The sequence below is a fragment of the Urocitellus parryii genome, chromosome 1 (assembly GCF_045843805.1).
Source record: "Urocitellus parryii isolate mUroPar1 chromosome 1, mUroPar1.hap1, whole genome shotgun sequence".
NCBI lineage: Eukaryota > Metazoa > Chordata > Mammalia > Rodentia > Sciuridae > Urocitellus > Urocitellus parryii.
Genome location: NC_135531.1, coordinates 196,372,632 through 196,389,883, shown reverse-complemented (window position 1 = coordinate 196,389,883; position 17,252 = coordinate 196,372,632). Strand labels below are relative to the sequence as shown.

General features: G+C 31.2%; 1 protein-coding gene across 1 annotated transcript in view; it reads left to right on the top strand.

The window, feature by feature from the left end:
- Lrp1b (LDL receptor related protein 1B) overlaps window positions 1-16,501 on the top strand; it is a 1,492,917-nt gene extending 1,476,416 nt beyond the window's left edge. The window contains exons 87-91 of the mRNA XM_077794359.1: window positions 3,596-3,672; window positions 10,616-10,706; window positions 11,590-11,734; window positions 14,561-14,659; window positions 16,361-16,501. Coding sequence (XP_077650485.1) covers window positions 3,596-3,672; window positions 10,616-10,706; window positions 11,590-11,734; window positions 14,561-14,659; window positions 16,361-16,501 — 553 coding nt within the window. The remainder of the gene's footprint in view (window positions 1-3,595; window positions 3,673-10,615; window positions 10,707-11,589; window positions 11,735-14,560; window positions 14,660-16,360) is intronic.
- Window positions 16,502-17,252: the final 751 nt, after the last annotated feature.

Below are 17,252 nucleotides of genomic sequence, written 5' to 3'. Positions count from 1 at the left end.
TATTTATGTCAAGTATTTCTTAAAGTACAGTTTGTGAATTAGTGCATCAGTTTATCTCTGTACAATATGGATTCTGGACCACAATTTCAATATGCTTACTGAAATCACTCATGTGTGAGACCCCAGAATATGAACTTTTAACAAAATTTTCAATTTGATGACCATTATTCTAGTTTAGAACATAAAGCAAACATCACAAAATATATTATAGTTAAGAGCATTTTATATATACAGTTATTGTGGAATTAAAAGAATAACTCAACGTAGCAGCAAATAATCTTTTTGCTCAATGTCTATAGCCTAGGAAAGAATAAAGAAGGCACAGAATGCTAAATCAACAACCATTCATCAGGGGACTAAGTTGCTACACAAAGCTGCTAGGAACAGTGAGAAAGAAGGACAAATGATTGTTTGGTTAAATAATCGAGAATCTGTATCTGTCTAACAATATTTAGTTAAAATTCGTGAAATTATAAAAACTTCTAGTGCTGTTGTGATAGGATAAATCTGATTTTTTTTAAGCTAAAGGGAAGCAGGAAACAACTGTCAAATATTTTTAAAATGAATAATACACATGTGTTTGTGATGATTACAAACACCATCAAACACCCTAAACTGAAGGATTTCTTGGGAAAACCATGCAGAACTAACTTACAGGTAACTGTTTCTAGATGACTTACAGGGAGCAATGGATTGCAACAGGGCAGGTTGAAAGATGACCAGAGCATGCATTATGAATTTTTCTTGAGGAATAATGAAAATGAGAGAGCGAATGCCAGAGAAATTATAGTGAGCATGATTATGCAAATAATTCAGTGAGGAATTGGACAGGAAATTTTGATGATCTGCACACATTCCATTTCTTAAATGCTCTGCCATTAATGGCTTTGATCATTGTAGTCTACTTAGATATGAAGATTTATGAATTTCTATAAAGATGATAAAAATACTTGGTCTTAAATCAACCATTGGAAGAAAAACTTGTGGAGCAGCAAATGCTTTAAGTTGTAATTTTGTCAGGTAGGAAACAAGAATAATGATTTCTATTTGATTTAATATCTCAGAAGTGATTACTTTTTAAGACTGGAACAAATGCAGAACAGTGGAACATATCTTATTTTATCTTTGGCCATAAAACATTTTATAAGTAGTAGAGGGAGAATTGCAAGGTGATCATCAGCTGATTAAGATGTATAACTATTAAAATTAATTATTTCCCCAGTGCAGTCTTCAAGAATTATTTCCAGTATGAAATAAGTAAAACATTCCCTGAGGAATGGAAATTTAAATGCACTCCTATAATTTAAAAGAGAAGAGGTTTGTGACCACTAGAAAGTGTCTTTGTGTGGGGGGGTTTCAAGCCACATATAAATTAAGAAATCATACTATATTGTTGATGAATGCTATCTGTCTTACTTAAATAATTCCAGAGTATAGAATAAGAATCACACTATCCTTATCCTCTTTATTTAGTAATCCCTATTTGCCAGTATCTAGCTCTAGAGGTGTATTTTCTCATAATTTCCTAAAGCATTTAAAATACGTGATAGTCAAGTTAGAGTAACATTGGATCAATTAGTATTTAATCCTCCAATTCCTAAGCAATTCTACCTTCTGACTTCAAAGCATGTCAGTGTAATGATGAGCCCCAGAGGTTCTTATCTGTAGTAGCACAAAAACAAATTTCTGGATCATTTCTTTAAGATGAATCCCAATTTACTTTGGCTTTTTTTTAAAATGAGGTAATGTAAAGAGCAATTTTTTGGTATTTTAATAAATAAGTATATAATTGTGTTCAGACTTGTATACATCAGCCATATAATTAAATTACTGTATAATCACTATTATTTTTTTTCATTGGAGCATATAAAATATTTTCAGTGGTCTATTAGGAAGATTTGACAGATATAAAGCTACAAATAAACCAAAAGAATTTTACAATCATCAGCATTTATTCCAAGAATGTGTTCACAAAGTGTTCCTAAACAACTTACTGTGAATTATCTATGGATTGTTGAGAATTAGAATCTGTGAGAAATTGTAATATTTTTTCTAAATAATTTGCCTACAAAAAAAACACAAATGGAAAAAAAATAATAGTCAAATATTTTATTCATTGTCTACTTTATCCTACTTATATGAAAATATGCTCATTACATTACCCCACTTCAATGATATAGTGTAACAGATCCTGTTTTTAAATTATTTAACTATTTTAATGATTTACTTAGAATATGGTTTTTATGATTGTGATATATAGAAAATTATATGTAAGCTTTATATGAGGTAACTGAACAAAAAGTTGGACTAATGCATGAGTGATGGCTGGAATCATAATATAAATAATAATGTTAATTTTCATTTAAATCATTCTCCATGCTCATAATTTTATAATTTATCATTATTAATCAAATAACTATACTCTTGGACAGGATATTCTTGTCAATTATGCTGAAGGTAATACATTGCTTTTTTGAAACACATTTCTGTGTCCATGATTTGAGTTTGTCAGTATAATGATTTTATGGAATTTACCCATGTTTTATGACAGCCAATGATGCTTTTACAAAAATCACAAATAATGCACATGGCATAATAGAAACCTAGTTTATAAAATAGCTTCAACTATCTGAATTGGCTGTGACAGAATTGACAGAAACCTTGAAATTGCAGTTATTTAGTTTGGTCCACTGTGCCCGGAAAGACCCACTTGGAATGGTTCTGGAAGCTGTTCTTTTATTATGTACAACTATTCTGGATATGGTAGCATTTGACAGTCATTTTAAATAAGAAGTGAGGCCAATTAAATTGTTTCTCTGTGGATTTCCTCTGACAGATTCATAGAGGCAGCTGTGTTAGCCAATATGCATTGTATAAGCACAACTAAAACTGTTCCAGCATTTATTTTGATGCAGCCACCTAATTATATAATTATGATTTATGTTTAAAAAATTAATTTTTAACGGAACTATTATCTGTATCCTCTGCTAGACTTTTCATAATAATCTCATGGTACCTACATGGGGAAAATTACTTTTGTCAATAAAAACTTGAACAGATTCTCTTGGCTTCATACTAATAGAAATATAATTTAAAAAAGGAAAGGCACTATAATTTCCAGTCTCTGGTTAGGAAAAACATTCTGCAACCTGAACTCTGAGAACAGATTACCATTTACACTTGGTAGTTATCTCCACCTTGGGCTTTAGATAACCAGAAAAGGAAATCATAGAAACTTATAAAGAAGGATTTGCTTATTATACAGACACAATTTTTCTAAGTAACTACTCTCAATGTTCAGAAAGTATTAATCTCCAATTTTTAGCATGACTTCAATATTGCTATTAAGTGTGCCATTTTAAGTTGAACAATGAAGAGAAATGGCTATAAATCTAAATTTTAAAAGGTCTTTCAACAAATGATATATAATTGGACTTACCCTCAGCATACTGACAATATGTAGAAACCTCTACCCAATATTTATTAATATGTGATGACTGGCTGCTATGTTATTTCATTTGCAGTTTCTATATTAACAGGCCCCTGGGTTTTTCTATTTACTAATCTGTTGTTGTTATTGTTCTGACCTTTGTAGATGCTCCACCAATTGGTCAGGCACACAGTGTGAGAGGCCAGCCCCCAAAAGCAGCAAATCTGATCATATCAGCACAAGTAAGTTCTTCAGAATAATATCCTCTGTGATCTACCTTGTATAGAAATTATATCTACATGTGTGTGTATATGTGTGTGTGTCTGTGTGTGTGTCTGTGTGTGTGTGCATGTGTGTGTGTGTGTGTGTGTGTGTGTGTGTGTAATGCCATTATTGAGGGAATAGACACTTGGAAAATCTTCATGGAAAATCTTCATGGATGAGGCTCTGAGTTCTCCTCTGGTCGCAGGATTCAGCATTTGTGAGTGTTTTAAGGTAGTTTTCATGATACACATCTGCAAACTAGCATTGACTTTTCTTAAAAAAATGTCCATCAGCTACAAAGGCTGCAAATACCACAATGGATATGAGAATGCTTAAGGAAGAAAAGTGATTATGTTTAATTAGAGCAAAGTGTATACTCTTGAAATGCATTTCAATGTGTTGTTGAAAAACCAGACTGGATTGATTAGTTTAAAGAGAAGTAAATTATCAAGCAATTAATGATGACTTATTGCATTTATTTTGTCTTTAAAGTAGTTGTTTTGAAATGTATTAAAATATATATCACCAGGTTTCTGAGTGTGAAAAAGGATATAAAATATCACAGTCATAATTTTTATAAAAATTATGTTCTGAAATGATATTGGCTAGATACTTGATCAGTGTGTAGATTACATAAAATGAGGAATAGAAAAGTAGATCCATAAACCATGTTGATATAGATGTACTCAAAAGTTTCCCAGTAACTGAATCCAATATCATTCATTTTAATGTAAATTAATTTAAATAAAATTAAATGCAATGTTCAATTCACTGTCAAAAAAAAAGTGTGTGTGTGTCAACATTTTTCCAATCCTGTTTTGTGCAGCTATAATTTGGGGGCAGGTTTATTGCCATTAGCATTATGTGTCATTGTTTATTTTCTGACTTTTTTAAAAGCTGTTATGAAAAATTTTAAAAGAGAAGTCCGAAGAAAAACTTCTCAATTCATACATATTTTTATTAATTTGACCATAAGTGGAAAGAATTCAAATAATTTGTAGTGTGCACCAAATGAGTACACTCTTCAGAAGGAAAAATAATATCCCTGACTGATCAACATTTACATCAGCATTTTTTACTAGTTTTTATACTGGATGGAGACACAAAATGCATAAAAACAAATGAAAAAAAAATACATGTTTTTTGAAAAAAATAAAGATACTAAGAAACTCCCAAAAGGACATGATTTTTGTATCCTAAAAGGAGGTTCCAGTGTTTGCTGATATACCTATTTGTTGTCTCTGTTTGCAAAATAGTTTCTATCATTACTTGAAATTCTTCAAGCAACATTGTCCAAACTTGCATCATTCACAGATTAATTTGGCTTTTAATCATGACCATCTTTTAAACATGACATAACGGTCTAGAATAAATATTCTGGTTGTGAATATTTTAATTTGAAGAGGTGAATAACCCTCACCTCTGATCTTTTCATGGAGCATTTTGTATTTAGCTTGGAATTTGTTTGCCATCTTTAGGTCAGGGAAGGGAGCGGCCCTTAGGGAAGCTATGGGCATATAATTGTAGTACTAGAGCAATAGGGTTTGGAGAATTGTTTCATAAAATATTAGATGTGGCCAAATATGCCTTTTGAATTTGACACACATGAGGTAATTTAAAAGAAAGTACTTCCTCTTTTTTCTTCCTGAGATCTTGTGGCTCAAACCAATATTACTAGTAAAAATTTTGGAGCCATAGTTATTTAAATGTGATTTTGTAAACTATTTGCAAAGCTCAACAATCATTAAGAGCTTTTTTTAAAAAATAAAAAATGTACTTGAAGTTACCAACCTATAATATGCATTAAATTTATAAATTGGGATTTTGAAGTTTAGGTGCTTCAACCTTTATATTTTAGAAAGTCAAAATTAATTTCAATGTTGATAAAATTCTCGAAAAGTAGAAGAAAATAGAATAGGATGTCTGTTGAATTTTCAAATTTAATATAAGGTCCATCCGCAAAGGGAGAGTTGTCTGGAAAATGGTTCAAAGAAGGATGCTTCAGATGTTTTATTGGGGAATCGTGTCTCCAATGATGGGCAAGAACCACCCTTATTAGAGGCAACAGTTCTTAAATAAAGCATAACAAATGGGAGGATTTGCAAGCAGTTGTAACCTTGTTCCCAAAGATTCTGTGGCTATTTATTCCATCACTGATTTAAAGTCATTAAATTTAATGGAAGTATCAATGCACATTGAAAGGGCTATTAGCTACGTAAATGTCAAATTATCACAGACTAGAACAAAGTTGATCAGATAATGACTCTATTTGAAGGTGTTATCATCAGACATTTTTTGCTTCAAGAAATTTGCCTTAATAGACTTGAAAGGAGGAAATAGATAAACTAATCCTTGTTATAGTATGAGATTTACTTGTATTCTCTCAGGTGAAATCAGTTATTTTGAATGGTTGCCAAACATTCCTCAAACATGAGCGTAAGACATAAGAAATCAAGTCAATAAGAAAGATTTATATTTTAAGACTGTGTTTTCAAATCTGCATTTCCATTTAAGTTGAATATCTCATAATCATTGGACCTCAGCATAGTCAAGAATATGCTGCCTTTGTTCACCCAACTACTGTCAATTAGCATGGAGATTTACCTTTCTAATTCATGCACAGTTTTCTTAATTATCTTGGAGTAGTGGTACAGGTGTTTTCTGGCCCTTGATGTTTAAAGTATCTGAAAATCAGCCTGTGTAATTAGGCAGATTATTATCCCAGGGCTTTGTGCTTAGGTTCTACTTGAAAAACCTAGTTTGACTCTTCTGAAGATACTTTGAAGAGTTCTAAACTCAAGTTTGATAAAATATTCATTACATACCCCTATTTGAAATTCACATAAAGTTTTCAGAGACCGGATGCTCAAAGTTTGAATTGTGCCACTTCTGGTATCTTCTAAAATTAAAGAAGATAAAAATATACTCAACATTCTATAGGCCAGTACTGTAGAGATGCTGCAGTTTATAGTGGAGATGTGATACCTGTCAGGGAGTCATTGTTTTTCTTTTCTTTCTTCTTCTTTATCTTTTCTACGCTACCACAACCATGTTTTAATAAGGAAAAATAAACTGTCTGTATGACATCAGGAACCACAAATTAGCAAATGAAAGGATTGAACTGAAAAAGAAACACAACAATGCTTTTGCCCTAATTCTCCCAAAGCAGATGTTTATCAAATTTCTACCAAGTGCCAAGAACTATACTTGACCCCAGAGATAGATGATTGCAAAAGGCAGATGAGGCCTTTTCTCATGAATCGGAGATTCTAGTGGGATAGACAGCAATAAAGAGAGGAAGCAAATAAGAAAATGTACAAATTAATAAACAATTGTGAAGGCAAACATATATAGCAAAGATCAAGCCTGGCCAGGGAAGATTGAGGTGAGCAGAATGTTTTTTTTCTAGAAGTACACATGACCAGCTCATTTATGTGGCTTACCATTCTTCACAGCCTCACCTGGTTTTCTCTACCCCCACTATATGGTATTCTCCACCTATTCTCTAGCACTATGCATTCTACATACCAGCCTATTTGTTCTTCATTAATGTTAATCCCCCAGCTTTTGTACTGTCTTCAGGGAACTGAAGAGGACTCTTCCTTCAGGTCTCACAGACACACTGTTCTCCTACATCCACATCATGTTGGTGTACATCCTTTAAGGTCCCAGGGCAGTGCTTAGCTTCCACAGAGTAGTATTTCTGGTGTGGAATAAATCTATTTCTTTGTCATCCCATGATAAACATCAAGCAGTATAAAAGGAAGTTCATTTGTATCTTCTGAGAAAGGAGAATACACATTAGTGTATGGGCCATAACAAGCACTTAAGATAAATTTACTAAGTGAAAATCAAATACATAGATCCTAGGACATACTTAGAACTGTGTGATCTGCAGAACAAAGAGAAGCAAACTGACCATGCCCTCAAAGAGCTTAAAATATATCAATACCAGACTGGGGTTTTAGCTCAGCGATAGAGCACTTGCCTAGCATGTGAGAGGCACTGGGTACGAACCTCAGCACCACCTCAAAATAAATAAATAAAATAAAGGTATTGTGTCCATATACAATTAAAAATATTAAATGTGCATACACACACACACACACACACACACACATATATATATATGCAATAATTGTGGAAAACATAAAATACAGGCATGAACAGGGTACTATGGGAAATATACATTTTAAATTATTCATTATAAATGTATGTAGTACTGTCTATTATTGACATAATCCTATTTATACCATTTTGAAATATTGTTGATGACGTCCATTTTATGGCTGAGTAACCTGAGACAAAGATAAGTAATTGCCCAAGTTTATGTTGCTAGTAGGCTTTGAACAGAAGTAGCCTGGCTCCAGTCTGTTATCCACCTCTCCTAGGAAGAAAACTCTCCTCCATAGCAACATGGTAATGTGGTTCATGCTTTCAATGAAAACATGATGCATAATGAGGCTTCAGAACCATGTTGCAAAGGAATTCTCATTTTATTTTATATGAAAAAGTTACTGAGCCAATTCCTCTACTCTTAACAAGAACAGTCCATTTTGTTTTTAATCAATTTATAATAATCCATCAATAATGTACTACTAAAAATAACTTGCAATAGGCCTGGATAGATTTTGTTAATAATACAATATTTACATTTATGGCTAGATCTGCTGCTTGGAAAAATACACATTTATGATTTTTTTTTAAAAAAAATCTGTAGTTGCTAGTTGTTTCCATCAATATAAAATATTTTACAAGAAAAAATTTGCAAACTGATACCTTGCATTATTTATTGTTGGCACTAAGCATGAATGCAGTTACCTTGATTGGTTACATAAACATATCAGAAACCTAGCTTCTTAGAGATGTAATATATGGGATCACAACTGCCATCAGTAGTGGGAAAAATAAAAAAGAAATCCTTTGGTTTTTAGCATGCATAATTAATAGCTTTCTACTTTATAGGAATGACAGTAATTACGTGGGAAAAGTAAAATCTAATTTTCTAAATTATTTAACATTTCAATAGGCGAAAAGAAAATTTATATAGCTTAGAACCAATATTGGTAGATATTTCACATCTACCGATTATACAAATTTTAGTAGAAAAGAATAAATAATGAAGTGAAGATATTTATACAGTCACGATCAATCAATTGAAGTCATAGCTTATGAAGAAACCAAGCTGTTCTTTGATATTTAAAATTTGTGAACAAATGTTAATTACTATCTAAGGTGCCAGATTCTCTGCTTTCATTAATTGCTAATAAATTACATATTCGTATGAAGTTCACTTTCCCAAAACCAATGCGGTATTATAATATCAAACTCACTATGTTGTATAGTTCTGGTAACATGAAAAAACAGTTAAAGAAGTGACTCATATTTTTTCTTATATACAAGAGCTTGTTATTTGGTTATTTTAGGCAAGTAATTGCTTGTTCCAACTTAGAAAATTGTCTTATATACGAAATTTCCTTAATTAAGACTTTTGTCTTTTAGTAAGTGCCCTCAGCATGGATTATCTCATCCAGGTCATCTCTTACTAGAACTATTAAAACACATCTATACTTCTATATGAAAGTCCTTAAGTGGCTGTTTATTATTCATAATATAGCCATTAGCTTCTACTCAGTTCTTTTACATGTACATGCATTTGCAGAGAAAAATTCATGTACTTAATAGATTCTTAATAATAATTCTTAATGTTCCATTTCTCAGCCATTCCATATTTCTATATTAAATTTTATTTTTTTTTGGATTGCTTTATTACTTAGGTGAACCACTGATTAATATGACTTGACTGAATCAGCCCAATGTTTATGAAAACCCTTTTTTTCCATGGGAATAAATATTTGCCTACTAAAACTGTAGTTACTAATGGAACTACTTAATACTTCTGTCATTAAGCAACTCTTGCATTCAGTTTTCTTCATGACATAAGTGACACATTATTGTGAGTGGATCCTCCTTCTGGTAACACCATTAAGAGATATGGTTGTCTACTAACATATCTGACTAAAATAATAATAACAACAACAACAATAATAATAGTTCACCCTTATTTCTAACCTAGGAAGACAAGTAAAGGTTTTTCCAGTTGTCTTTTTACCTTCAGTTCAGCTGCATAAACTAAGGAAAGCATTTGAAGATCCATTTTAGTAGTGATAAAGACTAAAACTATTCTTATATACATGAAAAGAATGGGAAAATTGACATCAGCAACAAAACCACAAAATGTGTTTTGATGAAACTATTCAGCAACTGGAACTTAAGAGAATCCTCTGCTTCCCACACTCTTTTTAAAAATCAAACAGCCCTGCCTATGGGTCTTTTTGTCCCTGGTTTATTGGTGAAGAACAGGAGCCATGAAGAGTATAAAAATCTAACCCAAGGCCTTTTTTCCAACAATTTGCAAAACTGATACTTAAGCTCAGGTCCATCCAAATCCAACCTTTACTTTCCCTTTTCTTTTTCAGGCTAATATTAAACTTTCCACTTGTACTCAAAGTCAGAACAAAACTAAGGATGGGAATGTGGCCAGTGCAATTGTGTAAATGTGTATTCAGTCACATTTGATTTATAAGTAGTTACCAGCATGTCCTTGCATTATTGCAAGTAAATGTGTGTGGTGGGAATCAGTAAACCCAGGCTGTCAGAGAAGTCACCATCTCTAATCTCCAAGTATTTAAAGGCAATATATAAATGAAAGGCATCTAAAGAAATATCCCCAGAAAATTATGTGTTTGATAGGAAAGCAATATGTTAGTGACATAATGATGAACTTAGAATACAAATCTGGGTCGACCTTTATTTTTAGTATATCAATAACAAAATGTTTTGGCATAGTAAAGTGCTTCGTTATGTCAGTCTTTCTTCATTTTACTTAATTATTTATCTACTGTTTCATTTATTTTCCAGGAAGCATTGCCATCATTGTGCCTCTTGTCCTTTTGGTGACTTTGATAACCACCTTAGTAATTGGTTTAGTTCTTTGTAAGAGAAAAAGAAGGTAAGATTCGGTGTTCTAGATTAATATTCAATGAATAAATCATGCAAAAATGTTGCATAAATATATATATATTTTAAAATTTCTTATGACATGATTTAGTTATTCCAACTACAATTTCCTATATTTTACAAATCCTATTAACCCTCTATTTTACGAGATTGTAATTTACTCAAATCTTCCCTCATAGTATGTTGATAGAATATATAAATGGAGCCATTCTAACAAAAATAACAAGAGGCCACACTCCTTAAATTTCAGTACTCTTTCCCTAAAACAGCAGGGGCTTCTGAAGTATATTTTATTATATTACTGTGTATGACTAGTAATGTCAACAGAATTATAGCAAATATGTATGTCATGAATTGTGGATTTCATTAACATAGTGCATTTATTTAGTTTATATTTGGCTGGAAGTATCATTATTTCAAATGACATGAAAGTGTAGTTATACAGAGCCAGGAGGAATGAGCTGTCTGCGGGGTTTAATCTAGGAACTGAGAGCTGATGAGTCATTTTTTTTTTGAGTTGTTAGGATTCTATCATATAATTTTGGGATTAAAATAGTCTATTTCAAAAGTTTCATCAGTGTTTTCTTAGGAATAGTTTTCAGATTGAAGGGAAAAAATTGGCATTAGCTGTTTAGGAAAAACTTATTTCCAGTATATTTTTATTAAGTCAAAGTGATTGGAAAATGATTAATCAAAGTGTGAGTTTTGTGATAGAGACTTGACAAATATCACTCAATTTATTTCAAATGCATTTAATTTATAAATGTCCTATCAGTTTAATTAAAATAAGTAAATGTATAAATATGATCATTTCATGTACCTTGAGTTGTGGTATTTATATAATTCACACTTATGTTAATGTTCACATATTCTAGGACAAAAACAATTAGAAGACAACCCATTATCAATGGAGGAATAAATGTAGAAATTGGCAATCCATCTTATAACATGTATGAGGTGGATCATGACCACAACGATGGAGGTCTTTTAGATCCTGGCTTTATGATTGATCCAACAAAGGTAATATAGCCTAAAATAATGGACAGTGAGCATGAACTTTCTTGAATCAAAGCTCTGTTATATGGTCTTGAATTTCATCTTTTTTAATATCTAAAATTGTCATAACAGATTTTATGATTCATTGAATGAGATAGCCTGTTTTTAAAAAGTACAGTATGATCTGCATTCACTTGAGGCATGCAAGTTAACATTAAAATGAACAGAATTATTCACTCAGTTGATAAAGATGTACAATTCATTTAAAATATTATCCTAATGAAATATGCTGATGTGTTAGCATGTCTAAATATACATATTAGTGTAAACTGTTGGCTAATTTGTTTTCAATAGAAAAAGAATATAATGCTTCATTGTTAAAACAAGTATTTCATCTCCAACAGTGCATCATTAGAGAACCACTAAGCTGTGTCACTTAATTTCTTTGTAATCCAATCACTTTTGAAAAATACTTATCTATCTGCTATCTTATCCATATTGATGTGAAACATATCATCAATACATATACCTTAAACATTCATAATCTATTTAAGGTTTCTGTTACTTCTTATTACTTTCCATAAGCTCACTTGATACAGTTATCCAGATAAATTTGCAAAGATTTGATTCACTAAATTATCTGAATATTTTGAATGACAATTTTAGAATATTTACTTTGTTAAACATTTTAAACCATTTTGCTAATGTTAATTTTCTTAGTCTATTTATTTATTAAATATTTATTTATTTTCTGATTTATTAAAGAGACTTTATCTACAATACACTTTTAATCAAAGTGACCAATAATCAAAGTGACCAATCTACAGCTAAATGAGTTTTAAACTTGTAATGACACCTATTCCTAAAGTAGTGGAATAGGGTCTCATATACTCAATCTGGTTCCAAATTCATAAGATTGTCTGAGCCAGAAATTGATGGTCAAATATTTTAATTAATATCAGTCAATCCTTTTTGCATGATTAAAATTTATACTCTCAGAGAACATTATAATGATGTTTTCCTAATTAGAAATAATTTTATCATTAACTAACTCCTACATCTGATTTTTTCTTGAAATAGATCCTGATAATCTTAGTTCCAGTAACTATACTTGAAATTTAAAATCTATATATACTGTGTAAATTATTATTTGATAATTTGTCCCTGAAGAAGAAAGACATTAAAAAATTATACTTCTGGAGATTCTTTGGTTTTTTCTTAGGAATATAAATGAAGTATAAGTAAAATATGAACTGTTAAGAGACTTATTTTAAACATATTTAAAATACTTTTTACTTGTTTCATGAAGGAGAGTTCTCATTTTCCCTCATCATTTTTTATTTCTAGTGATAGAATTAATCCAATTTTGTATACTTAAAGAGAACAGCTTTTTAGTATCCCATTTAAAATTTTTTACACGTTTATTCTAGGAGAATAAAACTATGCTTCAGTGCCCTTCAAATATATTTTTAATGTACTTAGCACTTAATAGTCAATAAATATTTATTTACCAATTTGCTGAATGACTAACCAAAATTGCATGGAATCTGTTAGAGAAGGCTGAGTCTACCTGGCTCCTAATATTTGAATGTAAGTATGAATTGTTATCTAAGTGGTAACTATAGAACAGTCTTAAGAGATAGGGACGATAATAAAAAAACAAAGGTCACATCAAAGCAACCTTAATAATGAAACAAATTTCATAGATTATCACTATGTTGCAGTAGCTTGGTATAAGCATGATATAATTAACTACAAAGAAAATGTTTGTACAATGTCATTTTTGTTATTTTGAAACTGTTTAACATTTCCAGTTCAGTGATGCCTTATACTCAAAAGAACTAAAATACTTAACTAAAATGAATAAAATAGATCTGACTATGGAAGTTACCACAGAATAATTTGAAGAGTCCAAAAAATAATAATTATTGGTTTTACCCCCAAATTCATCTCAATCTTTAATTAGATTTTCTTTTCTAAAGAATTATAATTAATTTCTGTATGATTCATCCAAATTCAAATTTACAGACTATAGACAATTAGAATTGTTTTGAGTACTTTCTGAATGAAACTATTCTGGAAAAAAAAATTAAGTGGCAACTTTTAGTTGATTTTATGTTTGAAATATTTTCCAGAGCCACTTATCCATTGTTAATATTGATAGTTAACAAATACATATTCATTAATATTTGAATATTCAAAAATGCCTCTTTAGGGTTTTTTATTAGCATAAGTACTATATTATAAATATTACTGAAACAGTAGAATTCTGTTCTTAGACCCAAGAAAATCTAAAGTTAATCACATTGCATGTAGACATAGTGAGCTTATTTACTAATTAATCCACTTTCAAACTAGAGTCAGATTTCTAAAACTACAAATGTTTGTTTTGATGTATGAAATTTGAAACTTAAATTTCTCCCTTAAAAATATAGCTTAATGATGAATCTTTAATTAGAAGCAGATATTCAAGTGTCCAGAATGAGCTGTCAAAACTCGAAACTTTTCTTAGTGTCAGAATTTTAAATGGAAAAGGCTGGTGCATTTTTCAGAGTTCTTAGCAAAGATAGTATTTCCTGGGTGAAGATAAGTTTCAATAGAACTATCTGGATATTGCTGCACGAGTACCATGTCTGTTGGTAAACTGAACATAATAAAAAATGTCTACCCATAAAGCAAAATTTGATTAATATTTCTTTCTTAAGCTGTGAAAGCTAACATGAAAACACTGCTCATGACCCAGGGCTAAAAAGGTTTTAATGTTATTTTTCTGATTTAACATGATTTGTATCAATGAAAAGTGGTTCCATGATATTAGATGAGAAACTAAAATTCTCTGTTTATGTACAGGCCAGGTATATAGGGGGAGGGCCCAGTGCTTTCAAGCTTCCACACACAGCGCCGCCCATCTACCTAAACTCTGATTTGAAAGGACCACTAACTGCTGGGGTGAGAGAAGAAATTCATTATTCCATATCCATTCCATTACCGAATCCCTCACAATCAGAATGACTACTTGACTTGGATAGAAGCTTGTCCTTAATTAAGTTTTTAATTAACTAGAGATTTCAAAACAGCATAAAAATTAGAGGTTTATGTTATGTGTCCTGCCTATACAAGATAACATATAAAACATGTTATCATTCCAGGCAAGTTCTTAAGCAGAAATATCTCTTCTACTGGATTTGAAAGTGTTATAGACCATTTACAATGAACTTGAGTATTTCAGTATTAGTTGTTCTTAGAAAAGAATCTCTAGTCAGGCCCAGAGGCATATGCCTATAATCCCAGTGGCTTGGGTGGCTGAGGCAGGAGTATCACGAGTCCAAAGCCAGCCTCAGCAAAAGTGAAGCGTTAAGCAACTCAGTGAGATCCTGTCTCTAAATAAAATACAAAATAGGGCTGGGGATGTGGCTCACTGGTCAAGTGCCCTGAGTTCAATACCCGGTACCAAAGAAGAAAAAAAGAAAAAAGAAAAGAATCTCTTGCAAGAATTTTAAACTGAATTATTTAAATTTGTTCAGTTTTAAGCATTTTTATTAGAATGCTTTACTTAACATAAGTAAATTTTATGTGCAAATAAATATATAGTTCCAAATATGTCATCATATTGAAAATTCAGAGATGGTCTAATGAAATCATTTTTATTTTTTTGAATTAGATAATATGTTTAGAGAAAGCTACTCTAAAATTACATAGCTCATTTTATGTAAAAAGTGAATAAGACATAATAGAATTTCTATGGATGAGTATGCTCTCTGTCTTCTCTTACATCAACTGCTTTTCATTCTCATTACCTAAGGTGTTTGTCTCCTTTGCATGGCTCAAAAATTATGTTTTCTTATTGTAACTAAGCCTTAATGTATGCTTTTTGGAAAAACCAGATGGAACCAAAACAACAATAAAAGCAAAAACTACAGAACATTTTCTTAAGTTAAGCTGCAATTTGTTAAACAATGAATGATGAATATGTTTACCACCTGAAAGAGGTCACTGCTACATGCTTCAAATTCTATCTCAAAATGTTTATGTCTAACACATAATATAACCATACTTCACAATTCTTTAGATGAGCCCAAAGACATGCCCAATGATGAATATATATAGGATCTTGAAGCAAGAATATTGTCATTTTTCAGAAGTGTTCACTGATGTATTCCTTTACTTTTGTCTTTATATGCTTGATTTAAATTCACATTGAAAAATTATAGACACAACTTATTAGGTGACTTTTTGTTTACGCATCTAAGTTTCCATTCATGGGTATGCATTAGCAATAAGTGGTAGTGGTGGTAGATCACAGGGGATATATGGCCTGAAAACATCACAATTCGTTTTAACCATTGACAATAAAATTTTAGTAAGCATAGCTTTCCCTGTGATTTCTTCTGGCTTTTTGTTTTACATCAGAGCTCCCGTTAGCTTCACAAGTTACCTGAAAATCATAAAATTTTATTTTTACCTAATACCATGCTAAAGCAGACTAAAACCTATGAGTGCAGAATTTAAAATTTCATTTAAATATGTCCTACTTACTATCTTGAGTGCATCACATGTAGATATTATACCATTGACAAACTACAAAATAAGTGATGTTGTTAACTGATAATAATACTGATAATAATATTATATTTATTTTTTCTTCTTCAGCCTACTAATTACTCCAACCCGGTATATGCAAAATTGTATATGGATGGGCAAAATTGTCGAAATTCCTTAGGAAGTGTTGATGAAAGAAAAGAACTGCTTCCAAAGAAAATAGAAATTGGTATAAGAGAGACAGTGGCATAATCGGTGAACCTTTTATATGCTGTATAAATGTATAAAATATAAGGATTACTTTTGTATGTCCAACAGTATTATACTTGTTTTGGCATCAGCATTACCTCTTCCTTTATCTTTTTCCTGGTTAATTGTTTTCTGAGTTTTTTGGGTTTTATTTTTTGCTGATGACTATTGATTGACCATTTGTATGGTATTTTTATGAAAAAGAACTGCACTACAGTACAATTTACAACAATGCTGCTGATGAAGACACACCTTTGAATTTGTTAAAATTAAAAACAACATATTCCTTTGTAGTGTGAATATGAGCAATCTATTTTATATGAACTTTTTGGGTTCTACTCAACTAACAAAGAGAAACTCTGCACTTTTTCATTATATGGTCTGAAAGCTGTAATACAATGTCATTTTATTTTTTTTGTTAAAATTGATGGAAGAATGATTAAATGGACAACTCTCTTCTTTGTGCCCATGAAGATTGATTCAGATACTCCTGAAAATATATAACCCTCACAAGTTCAGTGTCACCTGCTTTGAAATTAGCCTTAGATTGCCAAGTGGTAGATGAGGCAAAACTTGAAAATATATATAAATTTAATAATTTGCATGTAAACAGATGATTTACATTTTCCAAAATTTAGTGGACTCTGTGATATACTAAATGCAAACACCCTGTACACAATAGTTATATTTAGGTGGTAGAGCATAATAAAAAAATAACCTGAAGTGGACAGATCACACTTGCTATGGGATAAGG